The sequence below is a fragment of the Nannospalax galili genome, unplaced genomic scaffold (genome assembly GCF_000622305.1).
Source record: "Nannospalax galili isolate Female #2095 unplaced genomic scaffold, S.galili_v1.0 scaffold290, whole genome shotgun sequence".
Taxonomy (NCBI): domain Eukaryota; kingdom Metazoa; phylum Chordata; class Mammalia; order Rodentia; family Spalacidae; genus Nannospalax; species Nannospalax galili.
Genome location: NW_008331486.1, coordinates 2987000 through 3010908, shown reverse-complemented (window position 1 = coordinate 3010908; position 23909 = coordinate 2987000). Strand labels below are relative to the sequence as shown.

At 40.5% G+C, this 23909-nt stretch overlaps 1 protein-coding gene and 1 pseudogene across 1 annotated transcript in view; one reads left to right on the top strand and one right to left on the bottom strand.

Moving 5' to 3' along the window:
* The window catches only part of LOC115068674, a 3892-nt pseudogene extending 495 nt beyond the window's left edge, over positions 1 to 3397 (top strand).
* The window catches only part of Gapvd1 (GTPase activating protein and VPS9 domains 1), a 105692-nt gene that overhangs the window by 61036 nt on the left and 20747 nt on the right, over positions 1 to 23909 (bottom strand). The window contains 3 exon segments of the mRNA XM_017796194.2: positions 4761 to 4847; positions 8273 to 9116; positions 11656 to 11873. Of these exon segments, the coding sequence (XP_017651683.1) occupies positions 4761 to 4847; positions 8273 to 9116; positions 11656 to 11840 (1116 nt within the window). The 5' untranslated portion in view covers positions 11841 to 11873.

Genomic DNA, 23909 nt, shown 5'->3' with positions numbered 1-23909 from the left:
AGACCAGGCTGGCCTTGAACTCACAGAGATCTGCCTGCCTCTGCCTCCCAAGTGCTGGGATTAAAGGCATGCGCCACCACACCCGGCTTATTTTTAAATTTTTTTATTTTATTTTTTTTGTGTGTGTATTATTTCATATAGAACATTCCAAACAATCTTATTCATCTTTATACCCACATCCCAAATGGCACCCTCCCATAACCTTCCCCCCCGAAATTGGAGCCCATATATCCTGTCATCCCTGTTCCTGTCCACTGTGTTGTCAGTGCCCCCAACTATTCTCCAGTGCAAGTCCATCCACTGAGTCTAGTCAGCCTATCTAGAATTCCTTATTTTAAGAAGATCAGCTATTCCTCAGCTAGCAGCAATCAGTTGCCAACATTGCTTTAGATAAGACTGGGGTCTGCTGTTCATTTTCCCAGTTCTATGCTGGGTTACTGTCTGGAAGTCTCTTGGGCCACCCTGGCCAACAACTCAAAGGAAGGTATCTCCTGTCTGGCATTGTTTCTTGTTATGTAGCCTTTAGCTATACACATGGTCTCTTGAAGAAATATACTGATCACACCAGGTGTGGTGGTGCACACCTGTAAGTCCCAGCACTTGGGAGGCAGAGGCAGGTGGATCTCTGTGAGTTCAAGGCCAGCCTGGTCTACATAGTGAGTTCCAGGACAGCTTGGGCTACAGGGAGACCCTGTCTCAAAAAGACAAAAAAAAAAAAAAAGAAAAGAAAAGAAATATACTGATCACTTTAGTCTTTGGTTACACTTTCCTTTTGGGTGTTTAAGACAATACAGTTGGCCCAAATAAACCAATTTATATTTACTCTTAAGGTTGTTTGAGGATCTGTTCCTCAGGAGTTACATGGGCTTGGGAAGAGCCCCTTTACCAGCTCCATCTACGTGAAGATAAGTCAAAGGCCCTGCTCGACCATGGCTGGCTTCACTTGGAAGCATGGAGGAAATGTTTCCTCTGTGTTGACCCTCTTCCTTGTAGACTGGACACTGGTTCAAGTCCATCTGGTGGGGTCTCCATGGCCTCCCTGAACAAGAGCACAGGTGACTCACCACAGTTACAGAACATTTTGAGAGATGCTCCATAGTCCCCTGGAACTTAGTCAACCTTGGAGGGCAAGGAGCAAAAACTGTCCTTTAAGTCCCTCTGACCAGATTAGTATAGGCCTCAAAGTATGGCTGTTAAACATCCAAGATGGTTAGTTCCATCCGTCTGGTACTTTTAATTACCATGCACTATGTAAGATAAAGCTTGGGCAAAAACCAAACATTCTCAGATAAACTTTGACTAGACATATATTTTGTTCCTTGAACTAGTTGTATGTATAATTTGTCAGTAGGTTCTTGGTCTAATATGGTTCCCTTTTGTTTTTTTCATTTTTTTTTTTTTTTTTTGGTCTTTTTTGAGACAGGGTCTCCCTGTCTCAAAAAAGACAAAAAAAAAATTTTTTTATTTAGTATTTTTATTTTATGTGTATGTATTGCCTGCATGTCGGTAAGTGCACCCGTGTCATGCAAAACCCATGGAAGACAGAAGAGACTGTCGGATCCCCTGGAACTGGAGTTAGAGACAGTTGTTAGCTGCCATGTGGGTACTGGGATTCCAACCCAGGTCTTCTGAAGGAACAGTCAATGTTCTTAACCGCTGAGCTACCTCTCCAGCCCCTTCCCTCTGTTTTCTTTAAAACTAGCTAGACATTATTTATCTCTCTCACTATCTAACCCTTCCACCATGGTTTCCCCATTTAAAGTGACCCCATTTTTCCCTTAATAATATCCTTCTCCTATGTAAGGGGTGTGTGTGTGTGTGTGTGTGTGTGTGTGTGTGTGTTGGGAGTTCCAGGTGGTTGTGAGCTACCCAATGTGGGTTCTGGGAACTAAAAGAATAGCAAATGCTCTGAACCCTTGAGCCATCTCTCCAGCCAACATTTTATTTTTATTTATTTTTTAATATTTATTATTTTTATGTGTATGTGCGTATTGCCTGAATGTAGGTAAGTGCACCCATGTCAGGTAATGCCCTCGGAGAACAGAAGAGGCTGTTGAATCCCCTGGAACTGGAGTTATGGACAGTTGTTAGCCGCCATATGGGTGCTAGGATTCGAACCTGGGTCTTCTGCAAGAACAGCCAGTGTTCTTAACCACTGAGCCATGTCTCTAGCCCCAACATTTGATTTTTAAACTGGGTTGAATGGATAGCCTATTCAAAATCTGATGAAATATTTATTTTACTAAACAATCCATAAATGTTAGTTCATTAAGTGTGCTTAAAATTGTCCAATTAGGGGGTGGAGAGATGGCTCAGCAGTTAAGAGCACTGACTGCTCTTGCAGAAGACCCAGGTTTGATTCCCAGCACCCACATGGGCGGCTATGAACTGTCTGTAACTCCAGTTCCAGAGGAATCCAATGCCCTCTACTGACCTCCGTGGCATTGCATGACACAGGCGCACTCACATACATGCAGGCAATACACTTATACACATAAAATAAAAATTACCCAATTAATGCCAGGGCATAGTGGCACACGCCTTTAACCCCAGCACTCTGGAGGCAGAGGCAGGAGAATCTCTGTGAGTTCAAGGCCAGCTGGTGCTACAGGGAGACCCTATCTCAAAAAATCCAGAAAAAAAATCCAATCATCAGTGATTGTTATATTAATAATAATCTGTTAAAAAGCCTTTTAAAAATAAAATAATCTGAGGCTCTGGGGTGCAGGAGATTCAAAATTCATGGCAGCTACTTGGTTCCCCGGTTGTCACCGATGATGCTCCTCTGACTGCCAGGGCAAGTGGAGAAACTTCTCGCTGCTGGGGAAGCGACTCAAGCCACTACCAGCTGTTGCAGAAGTGGGTGAGCATGTTGGAGCGCCTTGACCTAGAACATGTTGGAGATGGGTGCTGAGCCGCCAGAGGACACAGAGGCTATCAACCACCCCTGGTATTCCTGTGTTCACGCTGCCACTGGCCACTGGGCAACACACTGAGCTGGGTGACCAGCCAGGACACCAACTGCATCCTGCTGCACTGTGTTTCCTGTAATGTTTATGTGGATAAGGAACAGAAACTAAACAAAAAGCTGAAAATTCATTCTTGAGACTCTGAACTGTGCCAGCTGCTCCCTCAGCCTTGGCTACGTGTACAGATGCACTCCCAAGGACCTAGATTACAAAAGGGACTTGTTCTGCCTCAGCATTGAAGCCATCAAAGTTATACTTTAGGGTCCTCTAAAAAGCAGATTATATCAGAAGGTAAGGAGCTTTTTAATCTTGAAAGAAGAGTTGAAATAGCAAAGTTTCTAAAACAGATTGAAGATGTCTTGACAGCATTGCAGACGAAGCTGTGGGAGGTTGAATCGAAACTGTCCTTTGCTAGCTGCAATGCCTGAGCTCCGTCTCATACTTCACCCTGCCCTGGTCCCTATCTCCAGAACTGTAGAAATCTGTCTATAGCTATGTGTTATGGTAAAGAAGTAACAAATAACAGAATTATTTGTTAGAACAATTTGAAAACTTGCACAGGAGTAGAACAATGTGTAGTAAGATCCCACTGTGCTGTTTAATTCTACTTTATGCTTAAATCCGGAAGAATACTTACCCCATATTGAATTCTTTTTTAATATTTATTACTTTTTATTTTATGTGTATGTGTGTATTGCCTGCATGTAGGTAAGTGCACCCATGTCGTGCAATGCCCTTTAAAGCCACTTTATAATACATGCCAAAAATGAAAATTGGGAAGTTTTATTTTGATAAAAAGCTAGGTTTTTCTGAACTATTATCTGTTAAATTCATTTTTGTGTATGCGTTTTCTATTTTTTTTTAAACTATGTCACTTTTTAAAAATTCAAGGAAATTGTAAGTTTTTCTCACCTACTTTGTGGTTTGGTCTCTGAAAATTAATGCTTAAACCAACCTGGAAAAGCTGGTCAGCTGAATTATTTGTTAGAACAATTTGAAAACTTGAACAACGTGTAGTAAGATCCCACTGTGCTGTTTAATCCTACTTTATGCTTAAATCCAGAAGAATACTTACCAAAGAGACTAACAGTCATCTCTAAGGGTAAGATTCTATGGAATTTATTGGATTTTCATTTTCTATAATCTAGAACTTTTATAGTGAATATGTATGATTTTTACAGTCAGGATGAGAATAAAGATTTTTTAAAGTTAAGAATAAGTAAGAAAAAAACAAAATAATCTTAATAGATATATGGTTCTCATTACAATGATACCTCTTCAATACTTCTATAAGACAGTTTAGCAATTCTATAGAAATCTTCCTAAATTTAAACACCACTGATCCAATATTGTAATTAATTTAAATACAAACTACTGGTGGCAGAGGCCTTTAATTCCAGCACTAGGGAGGCAGAGGCAAGCAGATCTGTGTGAGTTTGATGCCAGCCTGGTCTACATAGCTAGTTCAAGACCAGCTGGGGCTAGAGGCCTATCTCAAAAAAAAAAAAACAAAAAAAAAAAACTTATGTATCACACCTAAAGACAAGATTTAATAAAGAGAATAGTTACGTTCACTAATACTTTGCCAGAACAGTTTACAAATAGTATTTTACTTCCTTTGTTTTTGATACAAGGACTCACTGTTGCCCAGTCTGGCCTATATAGGCAGGCTAGCCTCGAACTCAAGATAATCCTCCAACCTCACCATCGTAAATGCTAAGAATACAAGTGTGGACTACCACACTCAGCAGTCTACAAGAGTATTTCACATGACACAGCATTCATTCTTACTTTGTCAAATTTTCCAAGGCTGCTTTTTGTCCGGGGATCTCCCTCCTCAGTGCCAGTCATTGCTAACTGCTGCAAAAGGCGGCCAACCTGCAAACAAAAGCAGTGATAGGGCGACATAAGCTACAGATACAAACACTGGTCTACAAAGCACTCCTATTCTAATCCAGAAATCTGGTTTCATAAAAATATTCACACTCTCTGATCAGGCATACAAAATAGTATCCCCAATAAAATGTGTATCTTGTCAGTTTTTACTGTTTTCAAACCAAGAGTTAGAGGAAGTAGAAAATTTTGCTGTAATTTCTCCATAACACATATGGCATCAACATTAGGAAATTAAAAGTATAATAGATTTGTTTCTGATACTATACTTCTTGTATATGTAGAATTTTTTTTATTTTTTTATTTTATGTGTATGAATGTATTGCCTGCGTGTATGTGAGTGCACCCATGTCCTGCAATGCCGCGGAGGTCAGAAGAGGGCTTCGGAGTCCCCTGGAACTCTCCAGCCCCATGTATGTGTAGGATTTTTTTTTTTGGTCTTTTTGAGACAGGGTCTCCCTGCAGCCTCAGCAGTCCTGGAACTATGTGAACTAGGCTGGCCTCGAACTCACAGAGATCCGCCTGCTTCTGCCTCCCAAGTGCTGGGATTAAAGGTGTGCACCACCACACCCAGCTTGTGTAGAATTTTTTAAACATAATAATAGTATTATTTTGAGTATGTGTGTGAGTCTGGCACATACGTGCTATGGCTATGGCATGTGTGTGAATGTTAATACTACTAATAATGAGGAGGAGGATAATATTATTTTGAGTATGTATGTGAGTGTGGAGGTTAGAAAGAAATCTTTCAGGAATTGGTCCTCTCCTTCTAGCATGGATTTTGGAGATTACAAGAGGCTATGTCCTCTCCTTCTAGCATGGATTCTGGAGATTACATGAGACTATGTCCTCTCCTTCTAGCATGGATTCTGGAGATTACGAGAGGCTGTGTAAGCAAGTATTTTTACCCGATGAGGCATTATTCAGGCCCTAGTTTTTGTTTTTTGTTTGAGATGGTGTCTCCTAGTAGCCTCAGCTGGTCTACAACTCAGTATGTAGACCAGGCTGGCCTTGAACTGGCAGATGTTGCCTGCCTCTGCTTCCTGAGTGCTGGGATTAAAGGTGTGCACCACCAGGCCTGACCCAGGCCCTAGAAATTTTTTAATTAATCTGTAAAGACTAATTTCACTCATTAAACAACTTTAAGTTTAACATGAAATATGTTTCCCAATAAAAGTTCACAAAGCACTCAAGGAAGAATATTTTTCCCAGATCTTTTTTTTTTTTTTTTTTTTTTTTTTTTTGAGAGTAGATCTCCTTGGTCTTAAATTTAAGATCCTTTTTCTGTTTGTAGGTTTCAAAGCAAATAATTTTGGTGAAACATAAGCTGTTAAATAAAATAAACACTAATTCACAGAGCAAGTTTCTTACTGCCGAAAGCGAACTGTTAACCTACTCTTTAGGGACTTATTCAAAATATCATTATAGCATCATTTTCTTAATATCTGAGACAAACCCTCTTTTCACTCATTTTTGAAGTATGTAACTCAATATATACTAAATGATGAAAATAAAATTACAAACACACTACTGTAAGAATATGTAAATACTGGGGCTGGAGACATGGCTCAGAGATTAAGAACACTGGTTGTTCTTGCAGAAGACCCGGGTTCGAATCCCAGCACCCACATGAAAGCTAAAAACTGTCCATAACTCCAGTTCCAGGGGGTCCAACAGCCTCTTCTGACCCCCAAGGGCATTGCATGACACGGATGCACTTATCTACATGCAGGCAATACACACATACATGTAAAATTAAAAAAATAATAATAAATACAATTGTTTTAAAAAGTTAAAAAAATAAAAAGAATATGTAAATACTGCTGGGTGTGGTGGTGTTCACCTTTAATCCCAGCACTGGGGAGGCAGAGGCAGGGAGATCTCTGTGAGTTCAAGGCCCGCCTGGTCTACATAGTGAGTTCCAAGCCAGCTGGGGCTACAGGGAGACCCTGTCTCAAAAAACAAAACAACAAAAGAAGAATATGTAAGCATTTCATAAATGATAAAAAATTAACATTTTTATTTCAGGGATTTCTATATAGTGAATTGCTAGATACCCCAAGATGACAGAACCAATAATTTTTAAAGTATATTTTATTTTATCATTTTTATTTTATGTGTAGGAGTATATTGCTTGCATGTGTCATGTGATGCCTGCAGAGGTCAGAAGAGGGTGACAGATTCCCCTGGAAATGGAGTCACGGATGGTTGTTAGCTACCATGTGGGTGCTGGGAATCAACACAGCTCTTCTGTAAGAGCAGTCAGTGCTCTTAACTGCTGAACCATCTCTCCAGCCCCCAATAATTTTTTTTAAAGGCTTATCACAGCCCATGCACCTTTAATCCCAGCATTTGGGAGGCAGAAGGAAGCAGATCACTGAATTCAAGGCCAGCCTAGTCTACATATTAAGTTCTAGGCTAGCTAGGGCTACATAGTGAGACCCTGTCTGAAAGACAAACAACAACAACAAAAAGAAACCTTGGTTTATTCTGAATGAAGTTGTTCTCTTCTTTATTGTATTTCAGAATAAGATGTGATTAAAAGGCTGAGGACTGCATGGGCTCAGGAGATAGTTCCATGGGTAAGAACATCTGCTATAGAAGCATGTCAGCTTGAGTTTGAATCCTCAGCATCCACATAAAAGCCAGATATGGTCACATGGGCCTATAATTCCAGCATTGAGGAACAAAGACAGACAGATCCCTGGGAACTTGCTGGTTAGCCAGCCTAGCCAAAATGGTGAGCTTCCAGTTCAGTGAGAGACACTGTCTCAAAGGAACACATATATGACTGCCACAATATGCAAGAGGAAGTCAGAGGACAACTTTCAGAAGTTACCTTCTACCATGGGTTCGAGGAACTGAACTCAACTCATCAGGCTTATGCAAGTGCTTGTACCCCCTGAGCCACCTCCCTGGCCCAGAATTTCAAAATTTATAGGAAGGTAATTTACTACATATATTAATATATTCTTAGGGTGGTATATAGTCAAACACAATAACATTTCTGCAATAAACCTAAGTAGTCACTAGCAGTAAAAAGAATACTAATTATGTTTAGCTTTGAGTTCAGTTTAAATTTTGAGGAATAAAAAGACATTCTCAGTTTTCAAGCCTAGATTTTGAAATTATAAAAAAGGTATGACAATCTTTTTGTAGAAAATTTAGTCAATTATGGATTTAAGTGTTCAAGGATTCCATTTTAAAACAAGTGCAAAATGTTTCATAACTACAATGATTCAAAATCATAGTATAATTGCTTTTGTTTCATGAGAAGCAAATATTTGGGACAATTTAAGGAAAAGAAATGGTAAGACCATATGAAAATTGTCATTATTTTGTTTCCACTCCATTGCATAACAGGAACTGACTTTAAACTGAATGCCACATTAATGACAGGAAGAACATACCTGCATCAGGTTAAATCTCGCCACCTCATTGATTGGAGCATCGGCTATTATTCCATACTGCTCTGGATTGACAACTGCAGGACAAATGAAGCAAGCCAACAGAAGATCAGTGCACATCGCTCTGACCTCCCCAACTTCCAGTCTATCTACACAGGAGAGAGTTTTGTACATTTGTGACACAATCCACCTCAAACTATGTGGAAAACAGTATGTGTTCTGTTTGAGATAACCAATAAATTTGTTCACCAGAGCAACCAGTTTGGCCTCATTGGAATCCACCATTTCCTGCACCTTTTGCCTGAATTTATCTGAGCCTTTCTCTCCAAAGAGTTTTTCCTGTTGGGCTGGGGAAAATCTCTCAATTAGCTTGTTTGGATCTGTTTCCAGATGATCTTCATCTTCAACAAGGAGCTGCATGATTGGCTCATGCAAAGTAGCTGTGAGGAAAAGTTTGGCAGAAAAGAGTCCTTCAGAAAAAAGCTTGAATAAAATGCTGAAGGCACAAGTTCCTCTCCTCAAAAGTCGCCTAGGGTTATCACTTTCTTTAAGTTCAAATTCAATCAAGTATCGTAAAACCTGAAGGAGGTAGCTTTCATCTTCTTGCATAATACAGTTGCCATACAGGGAGGTAAAAACTGTATAAATAACACTTTGTGTATTCTCCTGATTGAGTTTCTCTCCAGCAACCAAAGAGGAGGCAATAAGACGAGGATTTTCTCTTAACCGACTTAAGAATTCTCCATAAGCAGTTTCCTGAAATCCCAGTTGCTTATATCCATCAACAAACTGTGTATCTTCCAAAATCTTGGCATGTTGGCAACACTCAGCAGGGGAAGCTTCAGCACTAAGAAATATCAGCACACAAATCAGCAAACAGACAAAATAATGTTAACAACAATAATACTTCACACTTAAATGAAGAAATTGGAATCCTAATATGCCAACATGATCTTCTTAAACTGCTAAAATCTGAGACCAAGAGCACATGAATGAAGACAGACAAGCCTAAAGTAGAGGAAGCCAATTTCTTCATAGTGAACAAAACTTAAGTGAAAAGCATCAATTTGTAACCACCAACAACTACTGTCCAGAGCTACACCCTATGGATTAAAATTTAAAATTTGTAGCCGGGTATGGTGGCACGTGCCTTTAATCCCAGGACTTAGGAGGCAGAGGCAGGTGGATCTCTGTGAGTTCGAGGCCAGCCTGGTCTACATAGTGAGTTCCAGGACTACAGGGAGACCCTGTCTCAAAAAGACAAAAAAAAAAAAAAAAGATAAAAAATTTTGTTACAATTAAAAATGGCTTATTTACTGACATAAGAAAATTTACGAGTATAAGCCGGGCGTGGTGGCACATGCCTTTAGTCCCAGCACTTGGGAGGCAGAGGCAGGCGGATCTTTGTGAGTTCCAGGACAGCTGGTGCTACAGGGAGACCTGTCTCCAAAAAAGGACAAAAAAGAAAAAAGAAAAAAAAGAGAAAAGAAAAAAAGAAAATTTATGAGTATTCAAGCACTAAAAATTAATAAGAGGTTGGGAATGTGGCTCAGTTGAAAGAGTGCTTGCCTAGCATGCACAGGGCCCTGGGTTTAATTCACTACATGGACTATTTTAACCATTCCAGAATGCTTTTGCATGACCTTTCCAATCAAAATACTACACTGGAAAGCCCAAAAAGTGGCTATTATTCAGAATAATATAATCAAAGACTGGTCCTGCCTCTTAAAATTTCACACAAATGGGCTGGAGAGATAGCTCAGCACTTAAGAGCACTGGCTGCTCTTGCAGAAGACCCCTGTTTGATTCCTAGCACCCACATGCTGGCTAACACCCATTCAAAACTCCAGTTCCAGGAGAATCCAACAACTCTTCTGATCTCTGTGGGTATTACATAACATGGGTGCACTTAGACGCATGCAGGCAATTTATTCCTACACATAAAATAAAAATAATAAATTTTAAAAATATTTTTAAAATTTCACATAAATACAATTATACAGTATGTATTCTTTTGTATCTGACTCTTTTTATCAACATTATATTAATATTCTTACAGTTAAAAATTGCTTCTTGGGAGGCTGGAGAGATGGCTCAGTGGTTAAGAGCACTGACTGCTCTTCCAGAGGAGAGAGTTCAATCCCCAGCACCCACATAGTGGCTAACAACCACCCATAACTCTAGTTCCAGATCTTGATGCCTTCTTCTAACCTCCACAGGCACTGTATGACATGAGTGCACTTACACACATGCAGGCTATACACCCATACACATAAAATAAAAGGATAATAATTTTTTTTTAAACTGCTTTTGCGGGGCATGGTGGCGCACGCCTTTAATCCCAGCACTCAGGAGGCAGAGGCAGGCCGATCTCTGTAAGTTCAAGGCCAGCCTGGTCTACATAGTGAGTCCCAGGACAGCTGGGGCTACAGGGAGACCCTGTCTCAAAAAAACCAAAAAAAAAAAAAAAAAAACTGCTTTTTGGAACAGAACAATAAAATAATAACTGAAATATGTTGTTTCTAAAAGTAGATACACAATTCAAGCATGGAAATGTATATAAATAATATCACATAATTTATTCTGTTTGGGGTTTTTTAGTATTTTTGAGACAGGATCTCCCTGTAGCCCCAGCTGGCCTGGAACTCACTATGTAGACCAGGATGGCCTTGAACTCACAGTGATCCACCTGCCTGTGCCTCCAAAGTGCTGGGACTAAAGGCGTGTGCCACCAGGCCCAGCTCACATAATTTACTCTGCACAACAATGTTTTGTTTGTAAGCACAAACATTAATGAGGTGGAAAATGTTAAAGCTTAAGTTCAAAATTTCTACACGTAATTAATAAAACTATACATTTTATAAGCAAAGACTCAAAATTAACCAAAACTATTTTTTTTTCCTCTTTTTGAGATAGGGTGTCTCCCTATAGCCCCAGCTGGCATGGAACTAGCTATGTAGACCAGGCTGGCCTTGAACTCAGAGATCCACCTGCCTCTGCCTCTCCAGTGGGACTGTGCACCACCACGCCCAGCAAAACCATGTACTTTAATTTTATAGAGATTCATTTAGCAACAGTAAACAGTTGAAATAAAATTTAATGTTGGGGCTGGAGAGATGGCTCAGCAGTTAAGAACACTGGCTGTTCTTGCAGAAGATCCAGGTTCGAAGCCCAGCACCCACAAGGCAGTTAACAACTGTCGGTAACTCCAGTCCCAGGGGATCTGACAGCCTCTTCTGTCCTCCGAGGGCATTACACGACACAGATATTGCATGACATGGGTGCACTTACCTACATGCAGGCAATACACACATACACACAAAATAAAAATATTTTTTTTAAGTTTTAAAATTATAATGTTCACAAAATGATCTGAAAATCTTTACCTGGTTATAATAAGCCGATCCAAATTAATTCTCTGTTGCTTTGCAATCCACGCTGTACGATACAACTTTTCAGCTGTCTTAAGCACATCTGCATTTAGCCTCTGAATGAGCTGTTTCTCAGAGTTTACATATAAGCGTTCCTGTTTGAGGTGGTGGGCCAAAGTATGGATATCTAGCTTCACCATCTTCAAACGAGTAGAAGGTACAAAGGTGGATCACTAAGAATAAAAACAACAAAAGTTTATATCACATAAATTCTTTTCTAAAATCAAAAGACTACATTAAGATTTCAATTATATTTAGTGCCACCATTGACTTTAACTTTAAAATAATCTCAATACTTGGGAGATTGAGACAGAAGGATCAGGAGGGTAAAAGTTATTCTTGACTGCACAGTAAATATGAAGCCTAGGAGGGTTACAAGAGACCCTCAGGGTATCAGAAAATAAGAACTATTGTTTGTAGTATTAAAGAGCACAGTCAAGGATGACTCCAGAGCTAAGAAGCAGACAGTGACCCAAAGTGTTTACAAAGGCTATCTCTGAATAAGGGCCTTATTAGGAACTTTTTTTAAAAGTTCCTATTTGGATGCCTGGCGTGGTGGTGCATGCTTTTAATTCCAGCACTTGGGAGGGAGAGGCAGGCACTTGTCTCTGTGAGTTCAAGGCCAGCCTGGTCTACATAGTGAGTTCCAAGCCAGCCCCACTACAGGGAGATCCTGTCTCAAAAACAAAAAACAAAAAAAAAAAGAAAAATTCATATTTGGGCTGGAGAGATAGCTCAGTGCTTAAAAGCAGCTGCTGTTCTTTCAGAGGACCCAAGTTTGGTTACCAGCATCCATATCAGGTGGCTCAAATCAGTGGCAGCAGTGGATCTGACACCTTCTTCTGGCCTCCATGGGCAACTGCACACAGGTGGCAATACACACACAGAAACACAATATACACATAAATAAAATTTTTAAATAAATCTAAAAAAAATACATATTTACCAATTTTTCTATACCTAGCCTACACTGCTTCTGTAATTTTAGAGAACTTTTTGAAAAAACTTTATCTTTACTTTGGGGCTGAAGAGATAGCTCAGTGGCTAAAAGCACTGGCTGCTCTTGCAAAGAACCCAGATTCAGTTCCCAGCACTCACATATTGTCTCACAACCATCCGTAACTCCAGTCCCAGGGAATGAAACACCCTCTTCTGGCCTCCACAGATATTACACACACATCGTTTACATACATATATGCAGGCAAAACACTCATACACAAAATAAATCTTTTTTAAAATTTATCTTTTATTTGTATTTTTATATTTCCTTATTAGGAGAAGGCACAGCATGTATGTGGAGGTCAGAGGATAAATAGTGGGAGTTGGTTCTCTCCCTCCACCATGTGGATCCCAGGGATCAAACTCAGGTTGTCAAGCTTGGCAACAGGTGCCTTTAACACCATCTCACTGGATCTTTTTTTTTTTTTTTAAATTTGTGTTTGGGCCAGAAAAGGGCATTGAATATATGTCATCTCTATTTATTCCTTCAAGGCAGGGTCTCTCTCTGAACCTGGATCTTGAGTTTTCTTGACTAGACTAGAAGCCAGCAAGCTCCAGCAAGTCTCCTGTCTCCTCAAAGCTGGGGTTATAGGCATGTACCCAAACCTGGCTTGATACACAGGCACTGGGATCCAAACTCTTGTCCTCATGATTGCTTGAGAAGCACCTTAACCTCTGAGCCATCTCTCCAACCTCAGATTTTTGTTGTTGTTGAGACATGGTCTCATATAGTTCAGGCTGGCCTTGAATTCCTTATGTACCCAAGAATGATCTTGAACTCCTGTTCTTCCTGTCTCCACCACCCAAGTGCTGGGATTACAGGCATAGGCCACAATGCCTGGTTTATGTGGTGTAGGGACTGAACCCAGGGTTCTGTGCATACTAGGCAAGCACTCTACCAACTAAGCAACACAGTTTTTGTTTTTGTTTTTTCTGAGATAGCGTCTCATATACAGGCTAGCCTCAAACTTATATCATGTAGCCAAAGATGACTTTGACCTCCTAATTCTCCTGTCTCAGCCTCCCCAAATCTGAAATTATAGGCATACGCTCACACACCTGGTGGGTTTTTTTGTTTTTTTTGTTTTTTTTTTTTTTTTGGTCTTTTTGAGACAGGGTCTCCCTGTAGCCACAGGGTCTAGAACTCAGTATGTAGACCAGGCTGGCCTTGAACTCACAGATATTGCTTGCCTCTCTCTCCCAAATGCTCTGATACTATTTTTAACTCTGATTTAAAAATAACTTAAAGCTGGCTAGGTGGCACATGCCTTTAATCCCAGCACTCAGGAGGCAGAGGCACGTGGATCTCTGTGAGTTCAAGGCCATCCTGATCTACATAGTGAGTTCCAGAACAGCTGGGGCTACAGGGAGACCCTGTCTCAAAAAGACAAAAAAAAAAAAAAATAGTATCAGATATAATCTAAATCTATCTGGGGATGTATTAGTGTGGTCGGATAACCATACTCTTTCATATCACAATCAACATATTTGAGAAAATAAATTTGATTCTGTCTTCAAAATAATCTCAACTGAACTACTTTTACCTGCTTCCACTGAGTCTACCATCATCTCACATGAAGACCTATGACTAACTGACCACTCTGATCCCTTTTCTGAATTCCTCAAGTCTGTTCCTCCCCACAGCACAGAATGCACATTCAAGTTAGATCACTTTATTTCTTAACTAGAAACCATACCAAGACTTTGCCTTAAACTAAAATGAAATCCAAAGATCCTAGGTGGTCCTTCCCAGCTACATCTCTAACTAACTATGCCTCTCCCTAGCATTTAATACAGACATCTACTTGCATGTTAACCATCCTTATTGGATGGCTTTCACCATTAAACAGTTTGCGCCATCAGCGCCAAGACTTATCTTCTTTCTTCACTTAGTGTTGTAATACCAAGTAGATAAGGGCCTGGCTCACAGTAGTAGCTGAATAAATATTTGCCAAAGGTATAAATGAAATCAAACAATTTCTTATTTATCTAATAGCTAAACAGATACAAATGCCATACATATTTTAAAGCATTATTATTTAAGTGTTACCTCTGAACCAAGAATACCTGCCAGACCACAAATGTTTTGTGTCAACAATAGAAAGAGCTGCTCTTGAGATAACAGAACACAATATTATATGACCAGAGAGCAATCATTAAGCTAGAAAAAGAATTATCATTAAGAATTGAAGCCAAAGCTGGGTGTGGTGGCATATGCCTGTAGTCCCAGCATTTGGGAGGCAGAGGCAGGTGGATCGCCAGACTTCATTGTGAATTCCAGGTCAGGTGAGGCTACAAGGAAACTCAGTGTCAAAAAACAAAATAAAAAAAACCGGACTTGGTGACTCATGCCTTTAATCCCAGTACTTGGGAGGCAGAGACAGGCAGATCTCTGAATTCAAGGCCAGCCTGGTATACATAACAAGTTCCAGGCCAGCTGGGGCTATAGGGAGACCTTGTCTCAAAAAGACCAAAGAACAACAAGAGCAACAACAAACAAAAGTATTTATTTGGGGCTGGAGAAATGGTTCAGTGGTTAAGAGCACTGGCTGCTCCTATGGAGGATCCAGGTTTGGTTCCCAGCACCCACACGGTGGATCACAACTACCTTCATGCATGTCCTGCACATATATACACTCAGACATATATATACATATAAAAAAAATTTTTTAAGAAAATTAAAAAAAAAAAAGAATTGAAGTCAGGCATGGTGCCAGGGACCCATGTTCAGTTTCCAATATCCATGATGGCTCACAACACTTGTAACTCCAATAAAACTCCAGTTCCAGGGACCAGATGCCTTCTGGCTTCTGCAGGTACTACAAACATATTGGTGCACATATACACATGCAAGCAAAACACATATACATAAAATAAAAGTTTTTTAAATTAAAAAAAATAAAGACGAAGAAACTGGGCATGGTGGTACACACCTTTAATTCCATGTAGAGGCAGGTGGGTTTCAATAGATCAAGGCCAGTCTGGTCTACATAGTGAGTTCCAGGCCAGCCAGTGCTGCATAGTAAGGCCCTGTTTCAAAAAAATAACAATACAGGGCTGGAGAGATAGTTCAGTGGTTAAGAGCACTGACTGTTCTTGCAAAGGACACAGGTTTGAGTCCCAGCACTGACATGGCAGCTAAAAATGTCCATAATTCCAGTTCCAGGGAATCCAATGCCCTCTTCTGACCTCTGCAGGTATTACATGACACAGGTGCACTTAACACACATGCAGGCAATACACTTATAGACATAAAATAAAAATAATAAAATATTTTTAAAAAACAAAAGAAAAATAATTGGGCCAGGCAAGGTGGCACACACCTTTAATCCAAGCACTTGGGAGGCAGAGGCAGGCAGAAAAGATAAATGAAAAAGAAAAAGAAAAAAGAAAAGAATTAAAATTAAAAAAGATAAAAATAATAATAATAATAATTGAACGTCATGAGGTTACCACTCAATGATAAAGCCTAGAATGTGTGAGTTCTTACTTGGGTTTCATGCCAACACCACAAAAGTTAAGAAGCAAAACAAAACAACAACAAAAAAAAATTGTATGAGAAGTAGGTATGTAGGTAACAAATATATTCCTGAATTTTGCTGGAGCCCAGTCAGGTCCCCCAATCTGATTATAACCAAACCATTGTTCAAGATACTGAGTAAACATGAAATGTTTTTAATGGCAGAGCAAAATACAAACCAATTTAAGCAATTTATTAGTTTAAATCTTCAAGTATAACTTTACTTTTTAAAAATTAATAATGTTCTACTTAATCTAATGAGGAACCAATCTTCTAAACTATCTCATAGCCTCAAATGTTTTCAAAGACTTTCTTTTTTTTTTTTGGTCTTTTTGAGACAGGGTCTCCCTGTAGCCCCAGCTGTCCTGGAATCACTATGTAGACCCTGGCCTTGAACTCAAAGAGATCCACCTGCCTCTGCCTCCCAAGTGCTGGGATTAAAAGAGTGAGCCACCATGCCTGGCCCAAAGACATCTTTTTAAAAGATCCAATTCGGATCATCAGGCTTGGCATCAGGTGCCTTTATCCTCTGGGCAAGAAGACATTTTTTTAGAGATCTTTTTAATAAGCCTAATCCACAAGACAAACTTGCTATGTAATTTTTATTTTAGTCAGTTTCAAGATTTATAAGCTGAAAGAAGATACACATAGATTGATATTTTACCATCATAAAAGTTAAAATTCTAAGAACTGTAAGCTTTCTGGCCTATAATAAGATAGCCGAAAGTGTGACCATGCTTACCCTGCAAAATATTTAAAGAACAATCATGTGGACTTGGGGTATAGTTGGTGGTAGAGTACTACCTAGCATGCTTGAGACACTGGGTTCAATCCTTAGCTCCAAAAATCAAAAACAAAAGACAGTTAAGGAAAAAATTTTAAAAGTGAAATAAAATTGTTGTTTTTCTAAGACAGCACTTACAGCAAAGGTAAGAGTCAGAGGCTAAGAGATAGCTTAACTCAAATTTGGACATAAATGAAACTAGGATTTTTTTCTGCCATATGAAGACAAAGCATAGACATCAGCAAACTTGCAATAAAATATTAGAATCAAGCTAGCATATATCTAGATGTATTACGACGAGAATTCTGCTAGTTTTTCTATACTGAATCCTGCAAACTATGCTGGCTGTGCTCTCATTACCCTCATTTGACAGTTCAGGAAAATGTTGACATGCTTAGTGGTATGATTCAGTTCTGTCTAACTCCAAAGAAGCACATGCTCTTAACCAGCTGATCTAAACATTTTGTCAGTCACATCTACTTTGATTTCTAGTAATGGTGAGAGATTTTTTTTTTTTAACCTGTTGCCTTTACAGAATATTATTTGACTCCTGGCAACATCTACTGAATTTAAATTTACAGTGAAATATCAAATAAACTGGCAAGGCAGTATAGAAAATAGACTACTTTGCATACTGTTTACGGGAATGCAATTTTGTATAGCCATTACAGAAAACAGGAAGGTAATTCTTCAAAATTAAAAATAGAACGACCACATGATCCAGCAGCTCTACTACTGGAAATCTAGCCAAAGGAAATGGAATCAGTATGTGAAAAAACATATCTGCACTTTCATGTTTATTGAAAAATTTGAACAGCCAAGTGTCCCATCAACAGACAAATGGACAAAGAAAGTGATATATAATGGAATGTTATTTGGCCATAGGAAAGAAATCTGCCAGATGTGGTGGCACACACCTTTGATCCCAGGCAGTTGGGAGGCAGAGGCAGGTGGCATTCCAGCCTAGCCAGTCTAGTCTTCATAGTGAGTTCCAGACCAGCCTAGGCTGCACAGTGAGACCCTGTCTCAAAAAAGAAAAGGGGAAGAGGGGAATTCTTGTATGTATAGCATGGATGGAACACAAAGACAAAGCCCTGCATTATCTCACTCATGCAGAATCTAAAACGGTTGCCCTCACGGACATAGAGAATAGAACAGTGGTTTGTAGAGGCTAGGAGGGAGGAAGGATTAGGAAGATTATTAGTTACGTGGAAAAATACAGAAGATCTGTTTCACAGTGTGCTAACTACAGTCAATGACAACATGTTGACTTATACTGACAAGAAACACACTTTTTTTTTTTTTTTTTTTTGAGGTAGGGTCTTATGTAGCCCGGGCTGCCTCAAATTCAATATGTAGCTGAGAAAGACCACCACACCCAGTGCCACCAAACCCCCACCACAACCTGAGGTATACTGTATTCTTGAAAAATGCTAGATGAGTCGGTCTTAAGTGATTTCACCCAAAAAATGGTAACTATAATCTGGGTGTGGAGGTGCAGGCCTGTGATTTCACACTCCAGGGTAGAAGCAGGAGGATCAGGAGTTCAAAGCCAGCCTCAGTTACACAGTTCAGAGACCAGCCTGGGCCACTGGAGACTCTCTCATGAAAAAAAAACAAAACACCCTGATTCATATGTGTGTGAGGTGATGCACATATAAATTAGCTAAGTTTAACTATCTTCAATGTAAATATGTTTCAAACAATCCTGTTACACAGGACATAAACGGTCAATTTTTTTGTCAATTAAAAAATAATAATTTTAGGGCTGGAGAGTTAGTTTAAGAAATTAAGAGTACTGGCTGGTCTTGCAGAGCACCAGGATTCAGTTCCCAGCCACCAGCATGGCAGCTTACCACTCACTGTCAGCAACTCCATTTCCAGTGGATCAGGGGATTCAACATCCTCTTCTGGTTTCTGTAGGCATTTCATACATGTCAAACACTTACATACATGCAACCAAACACTCATAAACATAAAATAAAAATAATAAACACCATATGACATTCATCCCTCATCTGAACTTAACACACCTTTCCTCTCTCTCTCTCTTTCTCTGTGTGTCTGTGTGTGTGTGTGTGTGTGTGTGTGTGTGTGTGTGTATGTCTTTCTCTCTCTCTCGGTTCTGAGGACAGAACAGAGTCTCAAGCACACTAGCAAGTGTTCTAGCACTGAGTTGAGCTACCCTCCCAGGCCCCACTTCTCTATTTCTTCCACTTGCAAAACAGCTGAGTGCAGTGAAGCTTGACTCCCAGCTACTCAGAGGGCAGGAAAACTGTGAGTCCAAGGCAAGTCCAGACAATTTAACAAAGCCCTGTCTCGAAAAACAAATCATAATACTAAGATAGAATCCCAGAATTGGAAAGGCTATTAAAAGCCATCTTTTTTCCTTTTAACTCAATTCAACCAATTTTTCTGAAGTGTTTTCACTGTGCCAGTCCCTAGTCATAAAGAACAGAACAAACAGACACAGCCTCTGTTCTCATAAAATTTAGGCAATTGTGAAGCCAGAAAAGGTAGAGGGCAAGAATGATGAAAAGGGAAAATTCGATCCTAACACAGTCAGACCCTCTAAGGCAGGCCCAGACCCACACCTTCTGACTTCTGCCATAACCAGGACTCCTAGTCTTAACAGGACTCATTCTTTTCCTCACAAGAGGTCTATAAAAAATTCTCTCAAATACATCCTTTATTTTCTAATTCTGCAAAGAAACAAACTCAGCACCACAAATCTATGACAACTGAAGAAATGTCCTAACATGGTCCTTTACCTGGTTTCTTCTCTCTCCAATGCTATCAGAGTAGCATTTCCAAAGCAACACATGAATATAAACCTCCTCATCTTCTCCCTTTATTTTTTGTCTTTTTGAGACAGGGTCTCCCTATAGCCCTAGCTATCCTGGAACTCACTATGTAGACCAGGCTGGCCTTGAATTCCAAAGATCTCCCCCCCCCCCCCCCCGTGCTGAGATTAAAGGCGTACGCCACGCCTGGCCCCTCCCATTTTCTAATTTTAATTATTTTTATTTTATGTGTATGAGTGTTTCGTCTGCATGTATACAAGTGCACACGTGCTATACAATGCCCACAGAGGCCAGAAGAGGGTGTTGGATCCCGTGGAACTGGAATTTGGAACAGTTGTTAGCCACCATGCGGGTGCTGGGACCTAAACTTGCGTCCTCAGGAAGAGCAGCCAGTGCTCTTAACTGCTGAAACATCTCTCCAGTCCCAGAGAAACATTTTTTTTTTTTCTTTTGAGTCAGGGTCTCCCTGTAGTCTCAGCTGACCTGGAACTCCCTATCTAGACCAGGCTGGCCTTGATCTCACAGAGATCTGCCTGCTTCTTCTTCCCAAGTACTGGGATTAAAAGTGTGCATCACAATGACTAGCACCTCCCAAATATTCTTTAAAAGCCATTCATGGCCAGTGAGATGGCTCAGCTAGTAAAGGTACTTGTCATGCAACCTGAATTCAATCCTTAGATTCCATGTAAAGGTGCAAGGAAAATTGTCCTCTGACCTCTACACATCCACCATGGTATGTGCACCCACATATACACATTGTCCGCACATCTACACACACACTATCTTAAAAAGACATATTCATTAATGTCTTCCCATTGGCACCAAAATAGACTAATGCATTAGAAGAAATCCTGAGGGAACTCATGTTCTCAATTAAGATAGCCCTTTAACTCTCTTTGCTTCCAATAGCAAGAGATAAATGGGAACCCCAGAAAACTCTGCATGTATTCCACAAGATGATTCCCTCCTCACTTTTACTTTTCATTATCAACCACAGGAAGCCCAGAATTTCCAGGTCACCCTCATACTGTAGAGCCTAATCCCTAGACAGCTTCTTTTATCCAAGAGAGAGAGAGAGAGAGAGAGAGAGAGAGAGAGAGAGAGAGAGAGAGAGAGAGAGAGAGAGAGAGAGAGAGAGCATGATAGCAAGCATGTATAGATCAGAGGACAACTTGTAGACATTGGTTCTCTCCTTTCACCATGTGGGTTCTGGGGAATTCAAGTCAGGTCGTCAAACTCAGCAGCAAGCTCCTTTGCCTGTTGAGCCACCTTGCCAGCCTGCTTAGGCAGCTTTGTACACTAACCTCTTCCAATCTTACCCGCTTATCCCCATCTCATCAGTCATTTCCACAGTAAGCTCTGGAACACAACTTTAGTAATCAGAAAACCCCCTATAACTTCAACTTTTTCTAGAAGGGATCCCTTTACTATCTTGGTTTAAACGAATACTGGTTTTTCCATGGAAACACTATCTCCTCTACCAATTCTCAGGCTTAACTCTTTCTCTTCCACAGCCTATACTCCCTAAGGCCTCTCAGCAGTCTCCTTTCCTTCTCCACTCAAAATTCTGGGAATGGAACCTAGAGCCTTGTGCATGCTAGGCAACTGACCTAATGCTGTCCCCTAAAAGCCAGCTTTGAATCTCAGCTTATCCAACCACACCATCTACTACCCCCTGCATACGTTGATGCCCTCATACACATTTCCAACCACCCAAGAAAGACTTTCAAGTCAATCACCTTTCCTCTTCCTCCCTCCTCTTGATTTCCGGAGACAGGATCTCACTATCTAGCCCAGGCTGGCCTTGAATTCATGACCCTCCTGCCTCAGCCTCCTGAGTGCGGGGATAGATCTGCACCACCACCCTCAGCCCCTACCTTTTAAACTACCCTTCACCCCTCCCTATGTCTGCTTCCTTTCTTACCTGGTTGATATACAGGCCATCATCAATCATTATAAACACTTCCTTGAATACCATCTCAATTTCTTCCTCTCACTAACCTAAACCACAATCTCAACTAAACCCAATGTTTAGCCTTATCTACATCTGTGGATGAGAAAACAAACATGGACAGCCACACTATCAATTAAATTTCATGGCCACAAACCCCAGATGGGCCCTGAGTGCTGCACAGCATGTACTTACTCTCCAGTCAGCTAATTCATACCATCCTCTTACAAATCCAACACCTTTACTCTCAGCAGACTGATTTCTACCTCACTAAGGAAGGTAAAGTGGTGATATTTTCCCAAGTTCACAACATTATACATATACTGACCTACCTGCATTTTTTTGCTCTCTATCTTCTTTTCTTTTACTGTGAATCAACTGCCCTTCTCCTGGGTAAAGCCAACACTCACTTAAACACTGCTGTCCTCCTGTCATACCTAGCAAGAGCAATGCTAAGGTATAAGAACTACTCTCACCACCATCCACATTTCACCTCTACTGGACTGTTTTCATCAATGTATAAATGTCATTATTTTTCTCATCTTTTTTTATAATTATTTGATAATATTTTATTATCAATCACTATTTTTCTCATCTTAAAAAAGAAATCTCGGGCTAGAGAGATGGCTCAGTGGCTAAGAGCACTGGCTGCTCTTGCAGAGGACCTGGGCTCAGTTCCCAGCACCCAGAGGGTGGCTAACAAGCCATGGAAAAAGCCAAGAATGGCAGTATACACCTGTAACCTCTGCACTTAGAGGCAGAGACAGGAGGATCCCAGAGCTCAATGGCCAGTCAACCTAGGCCTAGGCTAACTGAGACAATTGTCAAAAAAAAAAAAAAAAAAAAAAAAAAAAAAAGTGAGGAAGGAGACTCTCCACATGCATAGCTACACACATATGCACAAACACATGTACCCTTTCATCCCCAACCCACAAACACAAAGAAATCTTGGGCCAAGGATATAGCTCTATGATAAACCACTAGCCTAGCATGCCCAAGCCTTGATACCCAGAACCGCAAAAAATAAAACTAAAAAATAAAAGCTGAGAGTGGTAGCATATACCTTTAATCCCACCACTCAGGAGGCAAAGGCAAGAGGATCTCCCTAAGTTTGAGGCCAGTCTGGTCTACATAGCAAGTTCCAGGCCAGCCAGGGCTGTATAGTGAGACCCTCAAAAACAAAAACAAGGGGCCTGGAGAGATGGCTCAGCAGTTCAGAGCACTGGCTGTTCTTACAGAGGCCCCAGGTTGGATTCCCAACACCCACAGAGCGGCTAACAACCGTCTGGTCTACATAGTGAGTTCCAGGTTCCAGGACAGCTGATGCTACAGGGAGACCCTGTCTCAAAAAAGACCAAAAAAAAAAGAAAGAAAGAAAGAAAATAAGTGAACTTCTTTCATTTTTTAAAAAATATTTTATTATTTTTATTTTATGTGTATGAGTGTGTTGCCTGCATATATGCGAGTGCACCTGTGTCATGCAATGCTGTGGAGGTCAGAAGAGGGCTTTGGACTCCCCTGGAACTGGAGTTAAGGACGGTTCATAGCCACCATGTGGGTGCTGGGAATCGAACCCGGGTCTTTTGCAAGAACAACCAGTGTTCTTAACCGCTGAGCCATCTCTCCAACCCCATGAACTTCTTTTAAAAAGAAATTTCTCGGGGCTGGAAAGATGGCTCAGTTGTTAAGAACACTGGTTGTTCTTGCAAAAGACCCAAGGTCGATCCCAGCACCCACATGGCAGCTAACAACTGTCCATAATTCTAATTCCAGGGGATCTGACAGCCTCTTCTGTCCTCCATGGGCATTGCACAACACGGTGCACTTACCTACATGAAGGCAATACATTCATACACATAAAATAAAAATAATAAAATTTAAAGCCAGGCGTGGCAGGTTGTTCTTGCAAAAGACCCAAGGTCGATCCCAGCACCCACATGGCAGCTAACAACTGTCCATAATTCTAATTCCAGGGGATCTGACAGCCTCTTCTGTCCTCCATGGGCATTGCACAACACGGTGCACTTACCTACATGAAGGCAATACATTCATACACATAAAATAAAAATAATAAAATTTAAAGCCAGGCGTGGCAGCGCACACCTTTAATCCCAGCATTTGGGAGGCAGAGGCAGGTGGATCTTTGTGAGT